Source organism: Necator americanus, chromosome I, assembly GCF_031761385.1.
Source record: "Necator americanus strain Aroian chromosome I, whole genome shotgun sequence".
NCBI lineage: Eukaryota > Metazoa > Nematoda > Chromadorea > Rhabditida > Ancylostomatidae > Necator > Necator americanus.
The window spans coordinates 16,399,707-16,418,197 of NC_087371.1; the positions used below are offsets into that span (position 1 = coordinate 16,399,707).

The 18,491-nt window shown below is 40.0% G+C and overlaps 1 protein-coding gene across 2 annotated transcripts; it reads left to right on the forward strand.

Moving 5' to 3' along the window:
- Positions 1-544: 544 nt before the first annotated feature.
- Positions 545-17,778, forward strand: RB195_005769 (uncharacterized protein; the record flags this gene model as incomplete). 2 transcript variants are annotated; one of them, XM_064178499.1, is made up of 14 exons in its annotated part: positions 545-1,177; positions 8,580-8,683; positions 8,815-8,961; positions 10,788-10,924; positions 11,082-11,182; positions 11,240-11,398; positions 11,555-11,617; positions 14,419-14,617; positions 14,673-15,084; positions 15,139-15,283; positions 15,922-16,031; positions 16,930-17,011; positions 17,501-17,552; positions 17,720-17,778. In XM_064178499.1, the coding sequence occupies 14 exons, from the start codon at positions 545-547 to the stop codon at positions 17,776-17,778; spliced, it is 2,403 nt and encodes an 800-aa protein (XP_064035540.1). The 2 variants fall into 2 exon arrangements, with proteins under 2 accessions (XP_064035540.1, XP_064035541.1); XM_064178498.1 differs by lacking the exons at positions 17,501-17,552; positions 17,720-17,778 and having other exon boundaries at positions 16,930-17,017.
- Between the last annotated feature and the right edge of the window lie 713 nt (positions 17,779-18,491).

Consider the following 18,491-nt stretch of genomic DNA (forward strand, 5'->3'; position numbering starts at 1 on the left):
GCAACTACACTCGTGATTCATTTCGTTTTGACTCTAATCTATGCTAGCCCTCACAACCACAATCGAGCGCGTTGGAGCATGTTCCCAACAGAAGCATCTAGGTCATCACAGGTGTGCACTAACGCATGCGTAGAAGAAATTGCAGGTTGACAACATTGAGGAAATGGAATTTTGAAAAGCTTAGGCACTTTCCAGGTCATACTATGTAGTCGTTGGCAGTGATGACCACCGTCGGTGATTTCACTTCCTATAGATATTGATTGTAGACGGGGCAGTCGCAGTGGCTAGGAGAACTTCACATTTCCTTCTGCACGATAGAACTATCGTCGAGCTTTTGCGCATTCTATGCATCAATGAGCCTACATAGCAAGGAATTCGCGTAGCTCGTACTAGAAGAACCATTTACATAGCTAGATTTGTGAGACGATGAAACCGTTGCGTATGGTGTAAAAAAGCCACGCCCACAGCCAGTTTGAAAAAGTGCGAGAACGACTCCTACATCGTACCATCCACTTTAGAAGAACAGAAAAACCGCGATGCTATTATGACTCGGCAAAGGGGTCCAGTGCGCAATGAGTCACCCTGGCCACACGCACATCGTCGTCGGGAGTTCGGCGACTGGTCGGACGATATGCAACCGCCCTACGGAAGGCCTCGACGTCATCAGCCGCTCGCTGCGTTGAGGTGGGCGGTGCTCGACGATGCCCACGTCATTCGTTCAGTCAGCCCGCGGCCTCCCCGAGGGCCCGTTCGGCTCTCGTCGTCTGCACGCCGACCCCCGACCTCCGACGCTGCGTCTCTGCCACTGCTATCCGCTCGCGCACACGCTGCCCGCCAGCTTCATATATTCAATGACAGCTCTCTGAGACACGCCTCAGAGCTTCAGCGCTTCGTCCTCAGCAGGCAGTCAGAGGGGTGCGACTTGTGGAGAAGAGCTGCGTCAGCTGTTGCTGCTCGTCTCCAGCCACACGAGCTGCTCCACGCCACCAACGTTCGGCGGGAACTGCTCGCTGTCGTCGTCGTTATTGTGGTCCCTTGGTCCCACTCAATCATTCAGCGTCTGTCCGTAACTCCGCCATCCTCCACCTACGCGTCAGCTATGAATTCTTTGGAACTGGACGATGATGCATTCTATATTTGTACTGAAATGTCCCCACGCTGTTTCGTCGTCCAAAAGGTTGGTGTTTGCTCGTTTTTCTCTTCCACTGTTTGCAAGTTCTGTTTTATGACTTTCTGTTTTCGTTCTCGTACGCACACATATATATTTTCTTCGACAACTAACGAAACAAACTGGTTTAAAAATTTGCGTTCTAATCGAATGTAACCTGTCTCCATGTCTCGTTCCGCATTCTGTGTCGTGCGTTCCACATTTTTGACCAATCGAGCTCTTCGGCTCATAGAACGTTCCTTTTAATTCTGCTCTTCCTTTCTGTCTCTGACTTAATTACTACTATTTTTGACATATTGGTTGACGAAAAGTGAAAGGAAATGATTGGAAACAAATGGTCAGACGTGTAATAAGATGTAAAATATGTCACATTTGTAACGATAAAGCGTCTGAGCTCTGGGAAAAGAGATTCAGAAGAAGAAGGATTCTCAGTGTGAACTGCTCTCACAACCATAAAATGTCTTCAAGTTGAAATAAATTATGAAACTTGTTCTAGTTCAAGACGAATGGGTGCACCTAGCTTATGGACTCTTTTGATGTGTTCATTGTCGTCGAAGTTTGTCCCTTCCTTTTATTAAAGAAGGGTACATGCTTCGATGACAACGGATGAAGGAAAGGACAACATATTGAATGGACGAGTAGAGTAAAAATGTAGGCTTTCTGAAGTACGATCTCTTTCCGTCAACTATCAATTTGTTCTACTCCAATAAAGACTGTTTGAAACAGTTCTCGTTTCTTTCCTCTACCCTTTTGCTTCATCAGAATTCTTATTAGAACATTGTTTTGGTGGTATGGAGGCAATTTTCGATTGCCAACATTTTCATTGTTTTCAATAAGTTAGCTCGACGAAGCCAATTCGTTGAAATTGATGAAATTCGAAAGAAAAATATCTGTAGCTCGCTATCTGTTGCTTTTGAACCGTTCGAATTCTGTGCAAACTCTAAACATGTTGACATGTATGGGTTTACCGTCAAGTACAATAAGCAAACCGACATTTTTTTTTTTTTTGAGATTTTCGTTTGACTAGGAGTTGATTACTGGTCAGTGTTTCCGATTGAACCTGGACGTCTTTTGAAATCAGCTCCACTCAAGCAGATTCCACCGAAATATTTTGGCAGAAACCGCATAATGGGGATTGTTTGGATGTTTCTACAAACCAAAGTACTTCTAACGATGGAAGAGTGCGCATATTTGCTTTGAAACTCGTTCACTTCGCGGTTTTTCGATGTCGGTTGTTCACAAATTCTATAAAGATAAGAGTCTAAAACGAGTTTTAGACAATACTTGAACGCTTGGATTGCCATTCTATTTTTTCCTCAATGTTTCACGTTCAGCGGGCTTGTTCATCTTGCTGAAATGCAACATTTCTACCTTAATCTTCATACTTGGAGACGGCAGCTCGGAGATGACTGTTTCCCTTTTCCACGTAATTTGTGGTTATGCGAATGTAGTATAAGGAGATTGTGACAGAAAATTCCCACAATTTGTTCTATTCTTTACTTTTCATAATGTGTAGCTCCCATTAAGTTTATTTGAGAGCTATATAAGTCCATAAAATTAGAGCTTCTTGGTTTTTTTTTTGAAGAATTAACGTTATTCCTTTAGAACAATAATTTCACGTGGTGTGAGTCATGCTTCAGATAGTCACTCATTCCCAGCACCGAAAAAAAGTTTGCTTTGTCAGACAAACAAACTCATAGGAATGAGTCATAGCTACGGTTTGACGAACTATTAGGATTTACCTACTCTACTGCTGTGTGTTTGTCTTTTCTTTCGGGCACCCTTTGATTTCGTGGGAAATGTAAGTATCAACGAATGAAAAAGGTTGTTATCTCATTCATGGTTCTTATTCTAAGCTAAGATTAACTCTCCCTGAACACCTTCACCTGGTTTCAGAGTTGGAGTAGGCGATGAAGCACTTTGAAGTAAACGAGTATTTTTCCCCTTTTTTTTCAAAAAAGTACATGTTTCGTGCGGAAGATGGGAAAAACAACGGGCGGCTTCATGCTTTTAGTTTCTGTGATAGAACATTTTGGGTAAAATAGTGGACCAGGTAATAACATAATTTGTAGGAAACTAAATTTTACTTCTCACATTTCTTCGGAATATAAGAGATCACATCAGATCATCAAGTTTGATTCCTTTTGATTTTAAAGCAGGTAACTTACATTTGCTTTCAGTTCAAACAAGCCACTTTCAGGTCATCGTTTTTATGAGTAACCTGATGATATACATGCCGGCGATTTCTGCCCTAACTTACATAATATTTGCAGAAACGTTCTTTTCACTGATCACCACACTTCCATCTACTACAGAAGCGTGAACCACTTTCACGCAGCCTTTTTAACTTATATTAAATGCTTCATCCGTGTTAAGGCGATTGGAGCAGGAAATTGGAGGAGTCAGAGAGAAAACTCGTGGAAATGTAGTTGGTGATGGGAGGGGGCATTCAGTGGTGCTCTTATTTCTGGACCCTTTTCTCTTAGTAACTTTAGCTTACATGTCATAGATCCTCTAAGACTAATGCTTAGGTCTTAATGCCCCAATCGATTTAGTTATTTGCTTTCAGGAATAAGGGCACCACTGAGTGTCCCACCCCCTCTCCCACATTTTACTCGAAAACTCCCGGAATTTCGACGCACTTTCGTTTTTGATCTGTGGTAGAAATTTTTAGAAAGATTTTTCGTTCAACCATTTCTATTATGATGAAAACTATGTTAGCGTAAGCTAACTTTGGCCCAGTCGCATCCAGAACTACGAAACCAGCATAATATTGAAGAACTATGGTATAATTTAAAGGATAAAAGTAAAGTTTCTGGCGTTAATCAATCCGCTTGGGATGCGCCCCCACGTTCACTTCAATTCCGAATCGTTTGAGGATTACGAACGTGTAACTGGCCTACACAATGACTTGCGGTGGCTAGCCGATGTGTCAAGTCAGTGTTTTTATCCTCCCAGACAAGTATGGTACCAATTTATCGACCCCGGAAGGATCAAACGCTTGGTGAGCTCTAGGGCGGATTCGAACCTCCGATCGATCGTGCAGGAAGCGGAACCTCTAACCGCTACACTACACCCGCACTCATGGTATAATTTATGATGAAATAAACGGAAAACTTCAGAAATTAACCAGAAATATATATCAATAGTAGTCTAACATTTCTTTATTTGATCCGATAATTCAGTAAATTACCTCTCTTCTATCTCTGTGGTTCTTTGCAGTAAAATCGCTTCTTTCTGTTAGAGGTGAAAGGGCAATCGGTGGGTACATTCAAATAGTTTTTTTGAACTATGTGTTCTATATATTGATTTTGCAGAAGTAACTCAAATGCTTGCATCCAGCTTGATAATTATGGACTGCACTATTTTTTTTTTGCCAAATTCAACTAGCTTTCATTTTCGAGATGCATTCTGCAAAATTTCACATATTTCAGACTCGAGTGAAATGTTTGGGATCTAGCCAACTTATATCATCCGACATATTCGTATATTAGTTGCCTTTGTTCTGCGTTCCATTACCCTGTTCAGCCGGCTTACCAAATATGACAATTTGCAGTTTGGGCAAATTATAAAGTGCTTTAATTGGCCGGTAAGAAAGGAAAACAAAGTAGGTGTGGCTCACAACCTGTTGTTTTTATTTTTTTTATACATATTCTGTCTCGTTCGTGCAGCTTTACTTGCCACATCACTACCCTGCAAAAGTAGCAGAAGTTGCCGGACTTCTCTTGTCAGTGGATAGAATTAGGCAAAATTGAGTGTTCATGCAATTACGCAACGGCTCGGGAGCTGTGCAAATACTCGTCATTCGCTTACGTTGGAACGCCTTACCTAAACATACCTCCCTTGTCAACAGGATTGACGTGAGCACAGAATACTGGTGATTGAGGAAGCTTTAGCACCAATCAAAGATGGTTGTAGAAATTGTGATTCCGATACTTATCATGCAATGCTTTCATAGTCGGCATTATATATTTTTTTAACGGAACAATGCCGCAGTAGTTCGCAGTAGTCTGGCCGATAACCATAATGATTTGATTTTTCGAGAAAACAAGTGGTCTTTTATGAGCAGAAAAGTGGCGGTTTTGATTTTGATCAAAGATTTTGTTTGCCGTTCTGTAGAATAGCGGCTTCCTTGCTTCTGATATTAATATAATTGAAAAATGCAAGGCAATGCCTCCTCTCGGTGCGTTATTCTCTGGTTGCTTGCCAAATTTGTTTGAGAAATAAAGATTCTTCCGTTTTCTGTTCGCCCTTCTCTCTCATCCTTTTGGAATTGGTCATGTTTCCCCTTTTTGGGAATGAAAAAGTGGAAGTTATACAGGAGATGATTGCGGAAATGAAAACTTTATAATATATACGATTTCGTACAAAATAAGGTGCAGTTTTTGGTCTGTAGGTGCTATTTTCACTATTATTTTCTCACGATTTTTACGCACATGTAAATTTGTTCTGTTCACAAACTGCTGTCATTTTCACGAAAACGTTTTCTGGATTCTGGGACGCGGAAGGTTCCTTCCTGCACTTAGGGTAGCAAAATGGTCTGCAGCAGTTAACTAATAGAAGGGTAAAGTGTCTAGAGCTTGGTTGGCATTGGAGCGGCTTCGAACCACCGATCGATCGTGCAGTCACAGTGGAAACTCTTACCGCTCTTTAACCGATCGATCGTGCAGTCACAGTGGAAACTCTTACCACTCTTTGACTAACTAGTAAGTAATAGTAATATTATAGTAGTAAAAACCTACCATAGTTTTTAACTCTAACTCTCAGTTGTCTACAACTAATTTTCAACTAATAGGAATGAATGCAGCGAATGAACGTCCAAACATTTCTAGCAATCTCATATGTTGGCCAACTGCCAACATATGAGATTGCTAGAAATGTTTGGACGCATCGTTGTAATGTTCTCCTGAGTCTCGGAATAAAAGATTTTTGATCTCGTGATTGAATTTCCGTGTAACAAATGAGAAGGAAACTAATTTTACAGGAAGTAAATAAGGAGAGTAAGGGAGGAAAATGTGTTAGTCCAACACGACATACCGCCACATTCTATGCATCTCCATCTTCTAGCCAGGTGTAACTTGAGAACAACAATCTATGAATCTATGAAATAAAAAGGGTTCCGCGTACAAAGAATCCCAATTCAGCCTTTCTCAAACATACCGTTTGCGAATTGTGTGGATTGGTTTCATGTTCTCGTGTTTGCTAACATTGCTCTACAAACAGTAACTTTGATCGTTGATGTTCGCCTAATTACACATGTGTTTGTAATAATTTGTAACGGTATGTCCATGTTTTGATGTGTAGTAACCACCTTTTGGCTGTAATATGAACCTAGTTGGTTACTTTGGTAATCTGATCGGATATGCAGTTGTACAATAACGGATGAAGTCGGTAAATAGTTGACAAATTCGATATGGTTTTGGTATTGATTGTATATGCAGTGGGAATATGTAGGTTTAACGTCGCACATCCTTAACATTGCTACATTGTCGAGATAACAGGAACGCGTACGCTCTAGTCATATGGACGAGCGCCACGAACCGACTATTATATGAGCGATAATGATAATGAGCCTGCCCAAAAAACTTGTCTCACGCGTAGCTCGAAAAAGCTGATGAGAACAAGAGGCCTTTAGAAGCGAAGGAAGTGTTAACACCAGATTCGAAGAATGTTGCTCTTTTACGCAAATGGTTTTTGATTAAATGTGATGCCTTCCTCTCTATCATGTATGACAACTTTCAAAAAGAAAAGTCTAGTATTCTTTTTTTTAACAAAGTCCCATCATCATATTTTCCTTGTTCACGTTATCGCATAGGCTTTCGTTAGAGTTAGAAATTGTTTGCATTTGTTAAAATACTAGCTCTGGATCCAGAACAACTGGTAATTCTAATCCAGAGCTATTAGTTACGTCTTAAACAGCACATTTTTTTTGCGTTGGCACACCTTAGAATCTGGTTCTCAGATTCTATTACGTCCGACTTGCTTTATATCACGTCATTCACGCTTAGCGTTGGCATTCCATTAACAATTTCGAATGTTGGTATAAAGCCGAACAACGCCTTGGTTGTTATTAAGGTCCAGGCAGATTTTCAGCTTCTAAAGACAAAAACAATGGACAATAATATAGGAAACCTAGGCTAAAATGCTCATTATTCCTCTAATTCTACAGCAGTTAAGTAGAAAATTTCTTCGCGTCGATGCATGAATAATTCCGAGCGGCCTTTTCTCGACGTCATCACTAAAGGCATTATTCTATCGACGGCATCTCACTGACGGCCGGTCGATGGGCTTTCCTTCTTACGTCTTGTGGGATATTTGATGCCAGCAATGGAAATGCCTTCTGAAGGACGAGGGAGAATTACGTGGATTTTTTGACTTTGTTTATGTATTGGCACAAAGTAAATTGTATATATTGTAAAATTATCGCCATTTTCTTGAACTGTCCTCTTCCCGTTTTATGCTTGCTAAACCCAGATAACGGTGGGAATACATGTGAACCTCGAGTTGAGGACAAAGGAGGTCTGCTTGTTTTCCAGAATGATTGATCACGTGTTCATAGGGGACTTTGCGTCATTTGTCTTTTTTTTCTTGGAAAGGCCTGGTAGAAAAACGAAATCTGCTTCTGAAATCTTTGTTTGTCCGCCATAGTCGCCAAATCCAACCAAATAAAATGTAAACGCTTCTGGCGTATCCTTCCCCGTACTTAGTAGACACGCACTGCAAATTCCTATATTGAAAAGGAATGCGTACGAGTAATCAGCAGTACTCGAAATGAAAACAACCTTATTAACTGGAATGCATTGTTGTTATCTTCTTAGCGATTGCCTTCTTTTTCTCTCCAAAGTTTTTTGTTCTGCAAGTATGCTCATGTCTACATTTCTATCCCGAAATAAGCAGACTAAAGAGTTTACGGCACTTCCAACCGATTTGTGTAAAAAGAATTATTTGGCAAATCCCTCATTCATCTTTTCATTTCGGTATGTGGTTTTAATTGTGGCCCTTGTAAAGTAGATTTTTAACTAGTTTTTTTTTTCAAATATTGGGTACATATTCTTTGTTCCACTTTCTCGTCTAGACAGACAGAAATGGGTCCATGGAAGATGGAACGTGTCTAAACAGTTGGAACCGAAATGTTCAACCAGGAGAACATTCTGATTGTATTCTTGGCTCTGCGTTGTTTTTACGCTTTTGTTAGTCATCGGTCTTTAACACTGATTTAATGCACAAGTTCACATAATTATTTTGAAACTTTGCCCAGTGCTTTATTATTTGGAATTTCATTGTATGTTGCTTTCTCGTACTCGTAACTCTTCAGCTACCCTCCTTCAAAATTATTCTCAATTTTCATCTATTTCCTGTGAGGTTGTTTTTTTTTTCTCATTGTCCTTCATTTCTAGTGTTCGCATTTCAGGCCATCCAAATAGATCGGAGTCAAATCGAACGAATGGTCGGCGATCTAGAAAAGGCGCCGCCGCCTCCGATCGACGCGCCACCGGCCCCGCAATTGCCGTACTGGTAGAGCCATGTTTTTCGCTTTCTTGTATTTATTTCTGTCGCTTCCTCCCCCACTTTTATTAGCTTTCCATTTACTTCTTGTAGTCATTTGAGGCTTAGGTTATTATTTTACATATCTCATTGAGGTTTAGGTTCACCACTGAATGTCGTAACAACTTGGTAAATTGCGACGTGCCCTCTATGTCGGTGCCGAGCGCCCCTTCCCCGATTCCCCCACCTCTTCCGATGCCAGACCTCAAGCAACAGCTCAAAGCACAACTCGAGTACTATTTTTCGAGGTAATGAAGTTGTGCTATCACTCAATATGCTTTTTGTCATTCCTAATCTGTCACACTCATCACTTTCGTACGCTTTTGCTTGTTATGCGTCGCTGGACAACATGCTGTTGCTCAATAGCTCCGCCACGATTGAAGCCACGAGCGCTCGTTTTTCATTTAATTTCGGCGTATTTCCTCTGTCTCTCGTTAGTAGACAGACTCCTCGATGAGCAAGAGGTTCGCATGTCGATAATGAGGGCCCATTGCGGCTATAGCGGATGTTTTTCGCTAATTTCCACCTACCCATGCTTGGGTGGGGTAAACCACAGAATATGGAAATTGCGACTAAATGACATATATGATAACGAGCGGTTGGGAGAAATGCTTATTCAGTTTGATTGCAAAGGTTAAGGTATTCTTGATATTTGCAGCCTTAGTTGGAGTCTGCACTGAAGGAATGATATCTGATTTCTATCATCGATCAATCAGTACTTCCACAAATAGGTAGGGCGCTGATGAGTTGTCACATCTTACACATGTAACTATTCATGATTATACATCGTCTTAGTTGATTTATTTGCAAAGTAGATCGTATTTGGACAAGTAACAGCCACTATTCTTCTACTATTCTTTGACAAAGCGTCATTTTCATCGATTACTTCAATAGAAAGCAGTTAGCAGTAATTATAAACCCTGATATGGCCAAATTTTTCGAGACACATTTAAGATTCCTTCACACTGTTCCCTTATTCGAGAAGTAAGCATAAGACCTGGAAACTTCCATTCTCTATGCTAAACGGCGTAGGATAGGAGGAACTTTCTAGATGTCTGCATAAGTAGAAAATCGAAAAGTTGTGGAAAGTATTTCATGGGGAACGTATCATAGGCCATTTCGCTTCGCAAGTGATGCGGATAACGTTTAAGGACTTAGTAGTAAATATCTTAGAAAGTGGGATTGTTAGATAGCTTTTCTACAAAAAAAGGTTTTATTTTTGGTATCTTGGCTTTATGTCCTTGCTTTACAAAACTACTTTTGTTTTAAAAAGAAAAAAGAGATGATTTTTTTGTTACTTGGTCATAAAGAATGTCATACAAGCGTGTTAGTATGTGTACCTTAACTAAATGCACTGCAATGTTGAATTATGGCATGTTGCTCCTTGTTATGAGGCACTTATCAAAATCTAACTGAAATATATGAATTATTGATGTTTGCGTCGCACTTACTATCTATGCAGGAGTTTTCTGCGTAGTTTCTGCTTTCTCGCATGTAGGTAAGAAGGTAATTTATTCGTTTTTGGCTCTGCATCTTTTGGACTCACTTAAAGGCATCACTACACGAATCTGAGGTGCTGCAGATTTCAGGTGGAGTATTCGTATGCGGGATGGGAGACTACGGCGAGGGGGGTGAGTCCGTCCATTTCTTCCTAATTGTCGTAAAAAACGGCCCAGAAGATGCGGCGCCGCACAAGGCTGGCGCGCTCCAGTCGAACTCCCTGTAGAAAATAGTGCGCCAAAACGCCTGAAGCCGTATCTTCCGGGCCGTTTTTTAACCGCAATTAGGAAGAAATGGACGGAATCACCCCCCTCTCCGTAGTCTCCCATCCTGTATACGAATACTCCACCTGAAATCTGCACCACCTCAGATTCGTGGGGTGATGCCTTTAATATCTTCCATGCTAGAATAACAATGTAAAGTTGTTCCAAACTAGCTTTTCTGTCGTAGCCATACGAAACTCATGTTGGTATTCGCGTAATCAGTGTTCTTCAGAGTGCATTTATGTTGCAGGTGAAAGAAAAACTATTTGTGGCTGATTCAGGTTCGTTTTTTGAATGATCTGATCTCCTAGGGAGAATCTAATAACCGATCGATATTTGCGATGCCAAATGGATGCAGATCAGTTTGTGCCCATATCGATTATTGCTGGATTTCGGAAGATTGTACAGCTAACCAATGACTACAATTTGATCTTGCAGGTTTTGCGAGGTAGATTCTCTCTTTTTTCGTCTTAGAAAAATTTGATGCTTTTCCCTGTTGTTCCCCCTTTAGTATTTTTTACAAAATGGAATTTCATGTGTCGTACTCTGTCTTGTTCCGATTCAATAGCTTAAAACCTGTAACGAAGTTCTGGTCTTTTTTTTAGAGTCCAACCAAGTGGAGGTGGATGAACGCGGAGAAAAAGTTCGTTCTGTATGCCGACGATGTACCATTATTCTAAGGGAGATCAGTGAAGAGCATAGAGAGGTTTGTCATTATGAGATGAGCGCTTCTGTAGAAAATTCTTAAGTTAGGTTTTTACAGGAAGTGGAGAAAATGCTCGCTGGGGGTCCGTCGTACGTTGATTTGAAGTACGGGTTGAATAATAGCTGGTATGTAACGTTTGACAATGAAGAGACGACTCAACAAGCGTATCTTCACCTGCAGAATATGAACATCACCTTTAATAACAAACCGATTTGTGTGAGTATTTCAATTTTTGTTTTCTGTTGTCTTTTTTAAACAGTTCTTCGAGGATTTTCTTTGCTTCTTTCTCAAATTGATTTTTTTTCTAGCATTCACCTACCCGTAAGATTTGTAGCTCTGCATTGATCGTGATTGTATTTGTTTGTAGTTTAGGCCCGCATTAAAGCCGGAGGCCCTCCTAGCGATTTACCGCCAATCGATCGGATGCCAACTCAGGTGATTAAATAGAATTCCTTGTTGTTGTCAGCGAGTATCAGTGTAGGTGGTGCGTCGTCCTTTTCTGATTAGAAGTTTAAACTCGAAAAAAATTGTCGGGAACTTTTTGCTGCGATGAACTAACTCTAATCTCTCCTAAAAGCAGCATACTACGAATCTGACGTAGTGAGCGAATCCATGGCAAGAGCTAAATATAGAGCTGTAGGTTGCGGGATCTGAGGTGGTTCCGCTCAACCTCCCTAATCATCCTAAAAAAAGGCGTAGGAACAGCTTTCGTCCCTACGAAGAACGTTAGAACGCTCCTTTATGTATACGTTTTGGCCCCCTTAGCAAACCATTCATAGATTTCACTTGAATAGGCAGTCGAGGCCAAGTCACTGGTTTTCCACCGCTGCGCAGTTGGATGCAGCGCGTGCACGAAAGTGGAGCGTTGCAACTGAAACTGCCGTGGATAACGGAGTCTTTCACGCCGGTTTTTTTACTACGATTAGGGAGAGATGAGCGGAACCACCCCTGATCCCGCAATCTACGACTACCTATAGAGTTTGTCCATCGGAAATCCATATCATGTCAGATTCCTGGGGTGATGCCTTGAACTCCAAATAAAAGGGTCTTAACTTCGTTGTATAGAAGTGGAATGCGCTAGACAATCTGTTAGCAAAGTAGCAATTCAGTGTAATTCTCAAGTTTTCATGTGGTTTTTAAGTGATAAAATGTAGTGCTGAACGTCTAGCAAACATGCCACATAAATAGAAAGTTTTGTGGGACGAAGAAAAAGGGGAGAAAAGAAATACTCAGATCCTTTCTGGAGCATTCAGTATTAGAAATAGTTGAGGGTTGCGGTTATACGTGACAAGAAGTACTTGACGAAATATTGGAGACGATAAAGAAGGCTACTGCTGGTAGTAAATATTACCATTCAATAAGTTACTGGCAATTGTTTATCTATAGACCTTGTGTGTTCCTCTCAGTCACTCGGAAATGAAAATCCACGTTTGGTTAACATGGATTAATCATTGGGTTGCCACTGTGCGGCATTTGTGTGATGTTACCACAGTCTTTTTGTTAATAGGTCGCTTTTGCCGTTTTTTTTTCTTTTCAAACTGTTTATTGAATGCTAATAAGTTTATTTAGTTTTATGGTTCGTTTACGAAGTAAGTAATTTTTTGCTGTTAAAAATTTTGGCATTGATTCTCATTCATTTCATTTATTCATTCTATTTGACAACCAGTAGCTTTTAGTTTCTAATACTCGCTCATGACAAAAAATTACATGTGTCCGAAATAGTGACCAACTTTTGCTTGTGCGTTTATAAAAAAAAGATGCCTAATAAGGGTAAGAAGTGCTGCATGATCATGCTTCTTGTTCTTCATCTTCAATTAAAAATTGCTGTATTGTCTTGCCCTTTTGCTAAGTAGATGCGCATGAAAAAAGGCATGAAAAACTGCTTGTTCGATTGTAAATGTAAGCGAATGTAAATATCAAAAGCAGCGTATCACGAAACTGACCATGTTGGGGTTTCTTTGGACAGATATAGAGTTCGAAGTGTATTTTACGAGTATGAGCGTAAACCGGTCTGATTCCTCGTTATCGTCTTGAAAAACGACGTGCGAACCGCCTTTGTTCCTACGAGGTATGTTAGAACGCGCAACCTTTGTACATGCTCCAGTTCCCTCAGCTGCGTATTCATTGGGTTTACTTGAATAGGCTGTTCAGGCACACTATTAGCTTCCAATACCTCGCTCGTGGATGCGTGCAGAAAGAAGGTGCGTTCTAGCGTACCTCGTTGATACAAATACCGTTTGCAGTTTTACAGGGAATTAGGGGGAATTGAACGAGAACACGCTCATACTCACAATATACACCCCGAACCATATTTTTTCACAGAGACCTCAACGTCGTAAGTTTCGTGATACACTGCTTTTAACCCTTCGACGATTAGGCACTTGTTCGCATGTTTGGGGCTGGACACGCAAGCTAAATATTGTATAGTGTATTGATCACTACGCGTGAGTAAAAGGACTCAAACTTCGCAATGAACTGCATCATTTAAATCTCTAGAATGACGGGAAAAGGAATCAGTCGAGAGATGTATTTCAAGTGAGTTCTACTTAGAAGTTGTTGTGATTGGTTATGCTTGGACGAATTTTGGTTATCGCGAACAGCTTTAGTGCTTCCCCTGATTCTTTTGTTATTCATTTAATATTTTTTGCTGTTAAAAATCTTGACACTGAGTCTCATTTATTTCATTTATTCTGTTTAACAACCAAACATTTTTACTTTCTCAAATAGTACACTACTGTCTAACTATACCATGATTGATTGTGATATGACCAGTGAGTCTGCAAAAGCTCGCCGACGCGTAACGTACACGTAAGCGACTAACCCTTACCGGAGAGGTATCTCTTGACTTTGAGAAAATGGTGTCAGTATTAATTTCTTGTGTGCCCGGGATGCATCTATCCCATCGCTTTAAGTACTGAAAACACGTAAAAAAATTGTGCAACACTCATGACTGCGGCAGATTTCCAATCTATAATTTACTGCACCCTAGGAACGTTAACCATTGCACCATACCACTACTTTGCTATAATTACCACTCGAGAGCAATCTCGTCACTTTCTCCTTTAGGTACTGTAGCACTTTTCCATATTATCTTTGCGCATACAAAATATTAAGTTGTCGAATGAGATGATTTTAAAATTTTGAAAGTGGCCATTTTAGGAATGCATTATTCTTTCTCTGTGAAAATCTTCACTCCTTTCTTTCTTGCTTAGAGGAAGTGATAGGTCTGTTTTCAGATGCCAGAACCAATTGCCGCCGAACCGCAACTTTATACACCACTGTACGAGTTAGGGCAGTTGCTAGCCAGCTATGGCTATGTACCGCGGGCAACGTTTAGACCAGGAGCCACAGTTGTTCACGTGCAAGATGAAACTCGGCAGCGTATGAACAGACACGGACAACCACAGCATCAAAGGAACTCTCATACTGGACGATGTCGGGGTTTATGCTTTTTTATTATACCGTATATAATTATTAATTCGCCTTTCAGCTAACAGAACATACTCATCTGGTGCAAATGGCTATCCAATGCATCCGAATGGCGCTGTTCCACCACACTCTTCAACAGGAATCAATGGGATTCTACCATCCACGTCTCAGTACGGAGGAATAGAACGACGAAGTTACCGCGAGCAAAATTCCAGGGGCGGTAGAAGCTCAGCCGCTGGAGGAGCATCTCGTCGTGGAAACGGCGAACGCACTTATCACCAAGGAGGCCGCCGAAACGGAGGTGGATTAAATCAAGATGGCCGACGTCGTAGCGACTACATCAATGGTGGAGGTGGGGGGTGTGGTGGTGGTAGTGGTACAACGAATAGCGGTGAGTCCATGCTAAGCGTCTCTACGGGAAATCTTGCTTCCGCCGCTTCTGCTGGATCTTCAAACACCCTTCAAATTGAAAGGTAGCTGATTTTACCTTTTTTGCTCCCTTCCATTTTCTCTGATTTATGTTCTAGACCACGGTATAATAGCTTCCGTCGCGAGAGGAATGCTGATAGCGAGCATTTATCCACAAATGACACGTCCAATACATCCTCTGGAAAAGGTAGACGCTGGGAAGCGGACAGTGAGAATGGAAGTGATGGACATGCGGAAAGAAAGGTCTTTATAGTCATTATAATCTCTTCTTTTCCGTGCACATCAACGTCATCTCTGGTTTTTTTTTAAATAAGGTTTAATGTAATCCGACAGGTAGTCAATCAGATTTAACTACATCTCGGGTACTTATAAATGAGAGTACGAGTTTCAAATGAATCTTTCTTTGCAACCTCAATGTGAGATTTTGTTTTATATCGAAAATAACATGTTGCAGCACAGCCATGATTTGACATCTTTCTATTTGTCGACAAGTTTGTCCTGGAACTTTATTGTTCTTGGAAGTTAGTTTTTCATACTTTGTAATGGATTGCGAAACTTCAGTTACCTTTGTAACACGAACAATGGACGCAAGCTGTTTGTATTATAAAACGTAGAAAAATCAACAAGCGTTCTTTTTCAAAGCTCTCGAAGATTCTAATACAAGTTTAAGAAAAAAGACATGCGTCTCCTGCTCTTCAGCTGTGAAAAAACCATTAATAGTGTGATGCAAAACTATTGAGTTTATGTTACTATTTTGCTAAAAAGTTTGAGAGTTCCTCTTGGCAAATAAATCTGGGCAAATTTTGTTTCCGCGCCAAAAAATCGTTTTTACATACATTGATGTCACTGTGTCACAATTCCTCACCGAAAATTGTTCTCAGGCTTCGTCACAAAGTGGTTGCTCTGCGTATTCTTTTGAAGAGAGGGCATTCCCATCGTTGTCAGAGCCAAAACCGGAACCGAAAAAACCGGTTGAAAAGCCATCGTTCAGGTAGCTAATTCTTTTAGTTTCCTTTTTTCAATTATTATTTCTTTTTTGTTTTTGTTTTGGCACCGATTTTCTCATCAAGTCATTTTATTGTTTCAGTAATTAATGTTGATCAAAGTACTAAAGTCATTTTCCTTGAAACACTGTTATGACCTGTGGTCGGAATGTTGTATTCCGCATGGAAAATGGACGCGCAGGGAAGTGATAATGATAGAGCAATACGTTCTCCGTTTCTTTGCAGCAACTATGACTCGTGCTTTTTGTAGCACTCTTCAAATTTCATACGTAGTGCAGTAATTCTTCACAACGATCAACAAGGCCAATCTTCGTCTTGTTTTGCATTTGTGTTCCAGTTTATTTTTAAAGCACTTTATTCTCCTTGTTGATTCAACTTATAAACAAAAAATAAACTACCTTCATACACTTAAAAAACTATGCTTGACAAATTGGAGATTTCGAAGACTAAGTTCATGAAGGAGGTATCTTTTCTTTGGCATTTTATGCTTTTTTTCTTTTTGCGTCATGTTTTCTAAAAAATTTTGTATTTGCCAAATTTGATTTGAAAACTACAATTGGAATAGAAAAGGGACCTGTCCTTAGCAGATATTTTGACTTACTTCTAGTATATTTTTCTGAAAATGTTTCGAAAAAAGTAGTGCTCTGGAATGCTGAAAAATAGTTCTTCCAACGTAATGACGTAAATGAAGAGCACCACCTTTCATACTCTGTAATGAGAATGATCATTAATTGATATGTGGTGGTTTTTTAGATAAGAAATTACGAGAAATAATTTATTTTCATTGAGCAGCGTCCCCAAAATCAAAAACTAAGTAGCAAAAGTTTCAGTTTCTTTTCAGTCATTTGACGCATCTAAGATCATCTTTCCAAAATTTCCTTACAGTTGCGTCGCTGCTGGCAAGCGATACGCAAAACCTGAGCCAAGGAAAAGTTACGCAGAGAAACTCAAGGAGAAAACGGCTAAAGTATAGTAGTCGTCGATTTTTCCGTGTTGATGTAGCGCTGGTTTTATGTTGTTTTTTTCTTGGGAGGGGTCTAGGGTCTGATATGTTATTATATCGGGACAGTTGACTACAAATTATCACTATATCTGTCAATTATCAGCCTCTTTCGACGTCTTGTTATTTAATTGTTGAATTAATGGCTAGTATTTTGCGTGCACACAAACCCCTCGAGTTGTTATTAGAAATCCTGGCCCTTTTACGTGTCGAGTGTTTCATGTACACGACAGTATTAAGCATCGTTTTCTTCTGTACTTGCCAAATTCGTAGTGCATGCTGGTGCCGCACACTTGGTTGCTTATCATTAGCCAAAGATCCGGATACACTTGTTACTCTACCATTGCTGTATCGGTGTCGAGTTGATGCGTGTGCATGTGGTTTGCCAATCACTGGAAATTCGTGTGAGGACTTATTAATTAACTGATTAATCTTGATCTGCTGACTAATTGTTAGGTGGGTCGTCGTCTATGTGTAATTCTTCACGGAAGATACTTCCTGTATTCCGGTTAGTGATCATATCATTCTAGTCATCTATTCTGTGCTTTACATGTCTGTGAATTCGTATATGCGCCAAACAAATAGATGTTTTTAATATTGTTCTCCAAGTTTTCTTCTATGAAAAGAAAAATTATTTATTGCGATTGTCTTAGACAAAAAATTGTATCTGTTTAGAATATGAGCATTATGCAAACAGCAAAAAGTTCAACAAAAACCAGAGCATATCAGACTAGGGAAGGGACATTTGCTTTGAACAAAGTTCTCTTCAAATAGTCTCGTGTTTTTAGACTTAATTCTTTCTATCTTGTTAAATTAGCTCGAAACTCTCACTCCCTGTACACCTAGCGCTCCCGAACACAGGTCCTACCATTACATCGCCTATCGCCTAGTCTTATACAGAAATCCTTCATCTATCTACCGGTATCCACCTCTGTCTGTCTGTTCGTACTTATGTATCTGTCTTTTCGACTATCATCTATATTTTATGTCTCTCATACACTGTTCTATCTTGGAATGAAAATTTTGACAGTTGGAATTATTTGTGTTGTGTTATTTTGTGAGTTATTATCTTTATGTCGGTTATAAGACTACTTACGTAACAACATTCAAAAAGACGCCAAATGTCAATTATTTGAAAATTAAGTTGTTCGATCTGGACGAGTAAGAACTGCAATGTTAAAATAATTGCAGCGACTTTTTTCCTGTTTACTTGTAGCTTAGCTGGTAGAAATTGGTTGACGTGAATGGCTTGCAGAGTTATTTGATCTTTTGAGTCTTTCGAAAAGCTAGCTAAACGTCAGTTTTGAGATCAATGGAACTACAACCATTAATATCCAACCAGACAAGCTACACATCCTCAACATTCTTTTTCTCGCAACCTTCCGTTGGATCATGCAATTATTTGAATTTCTAACAATCTAATGTGTTATATACTGTTAATTGCAGA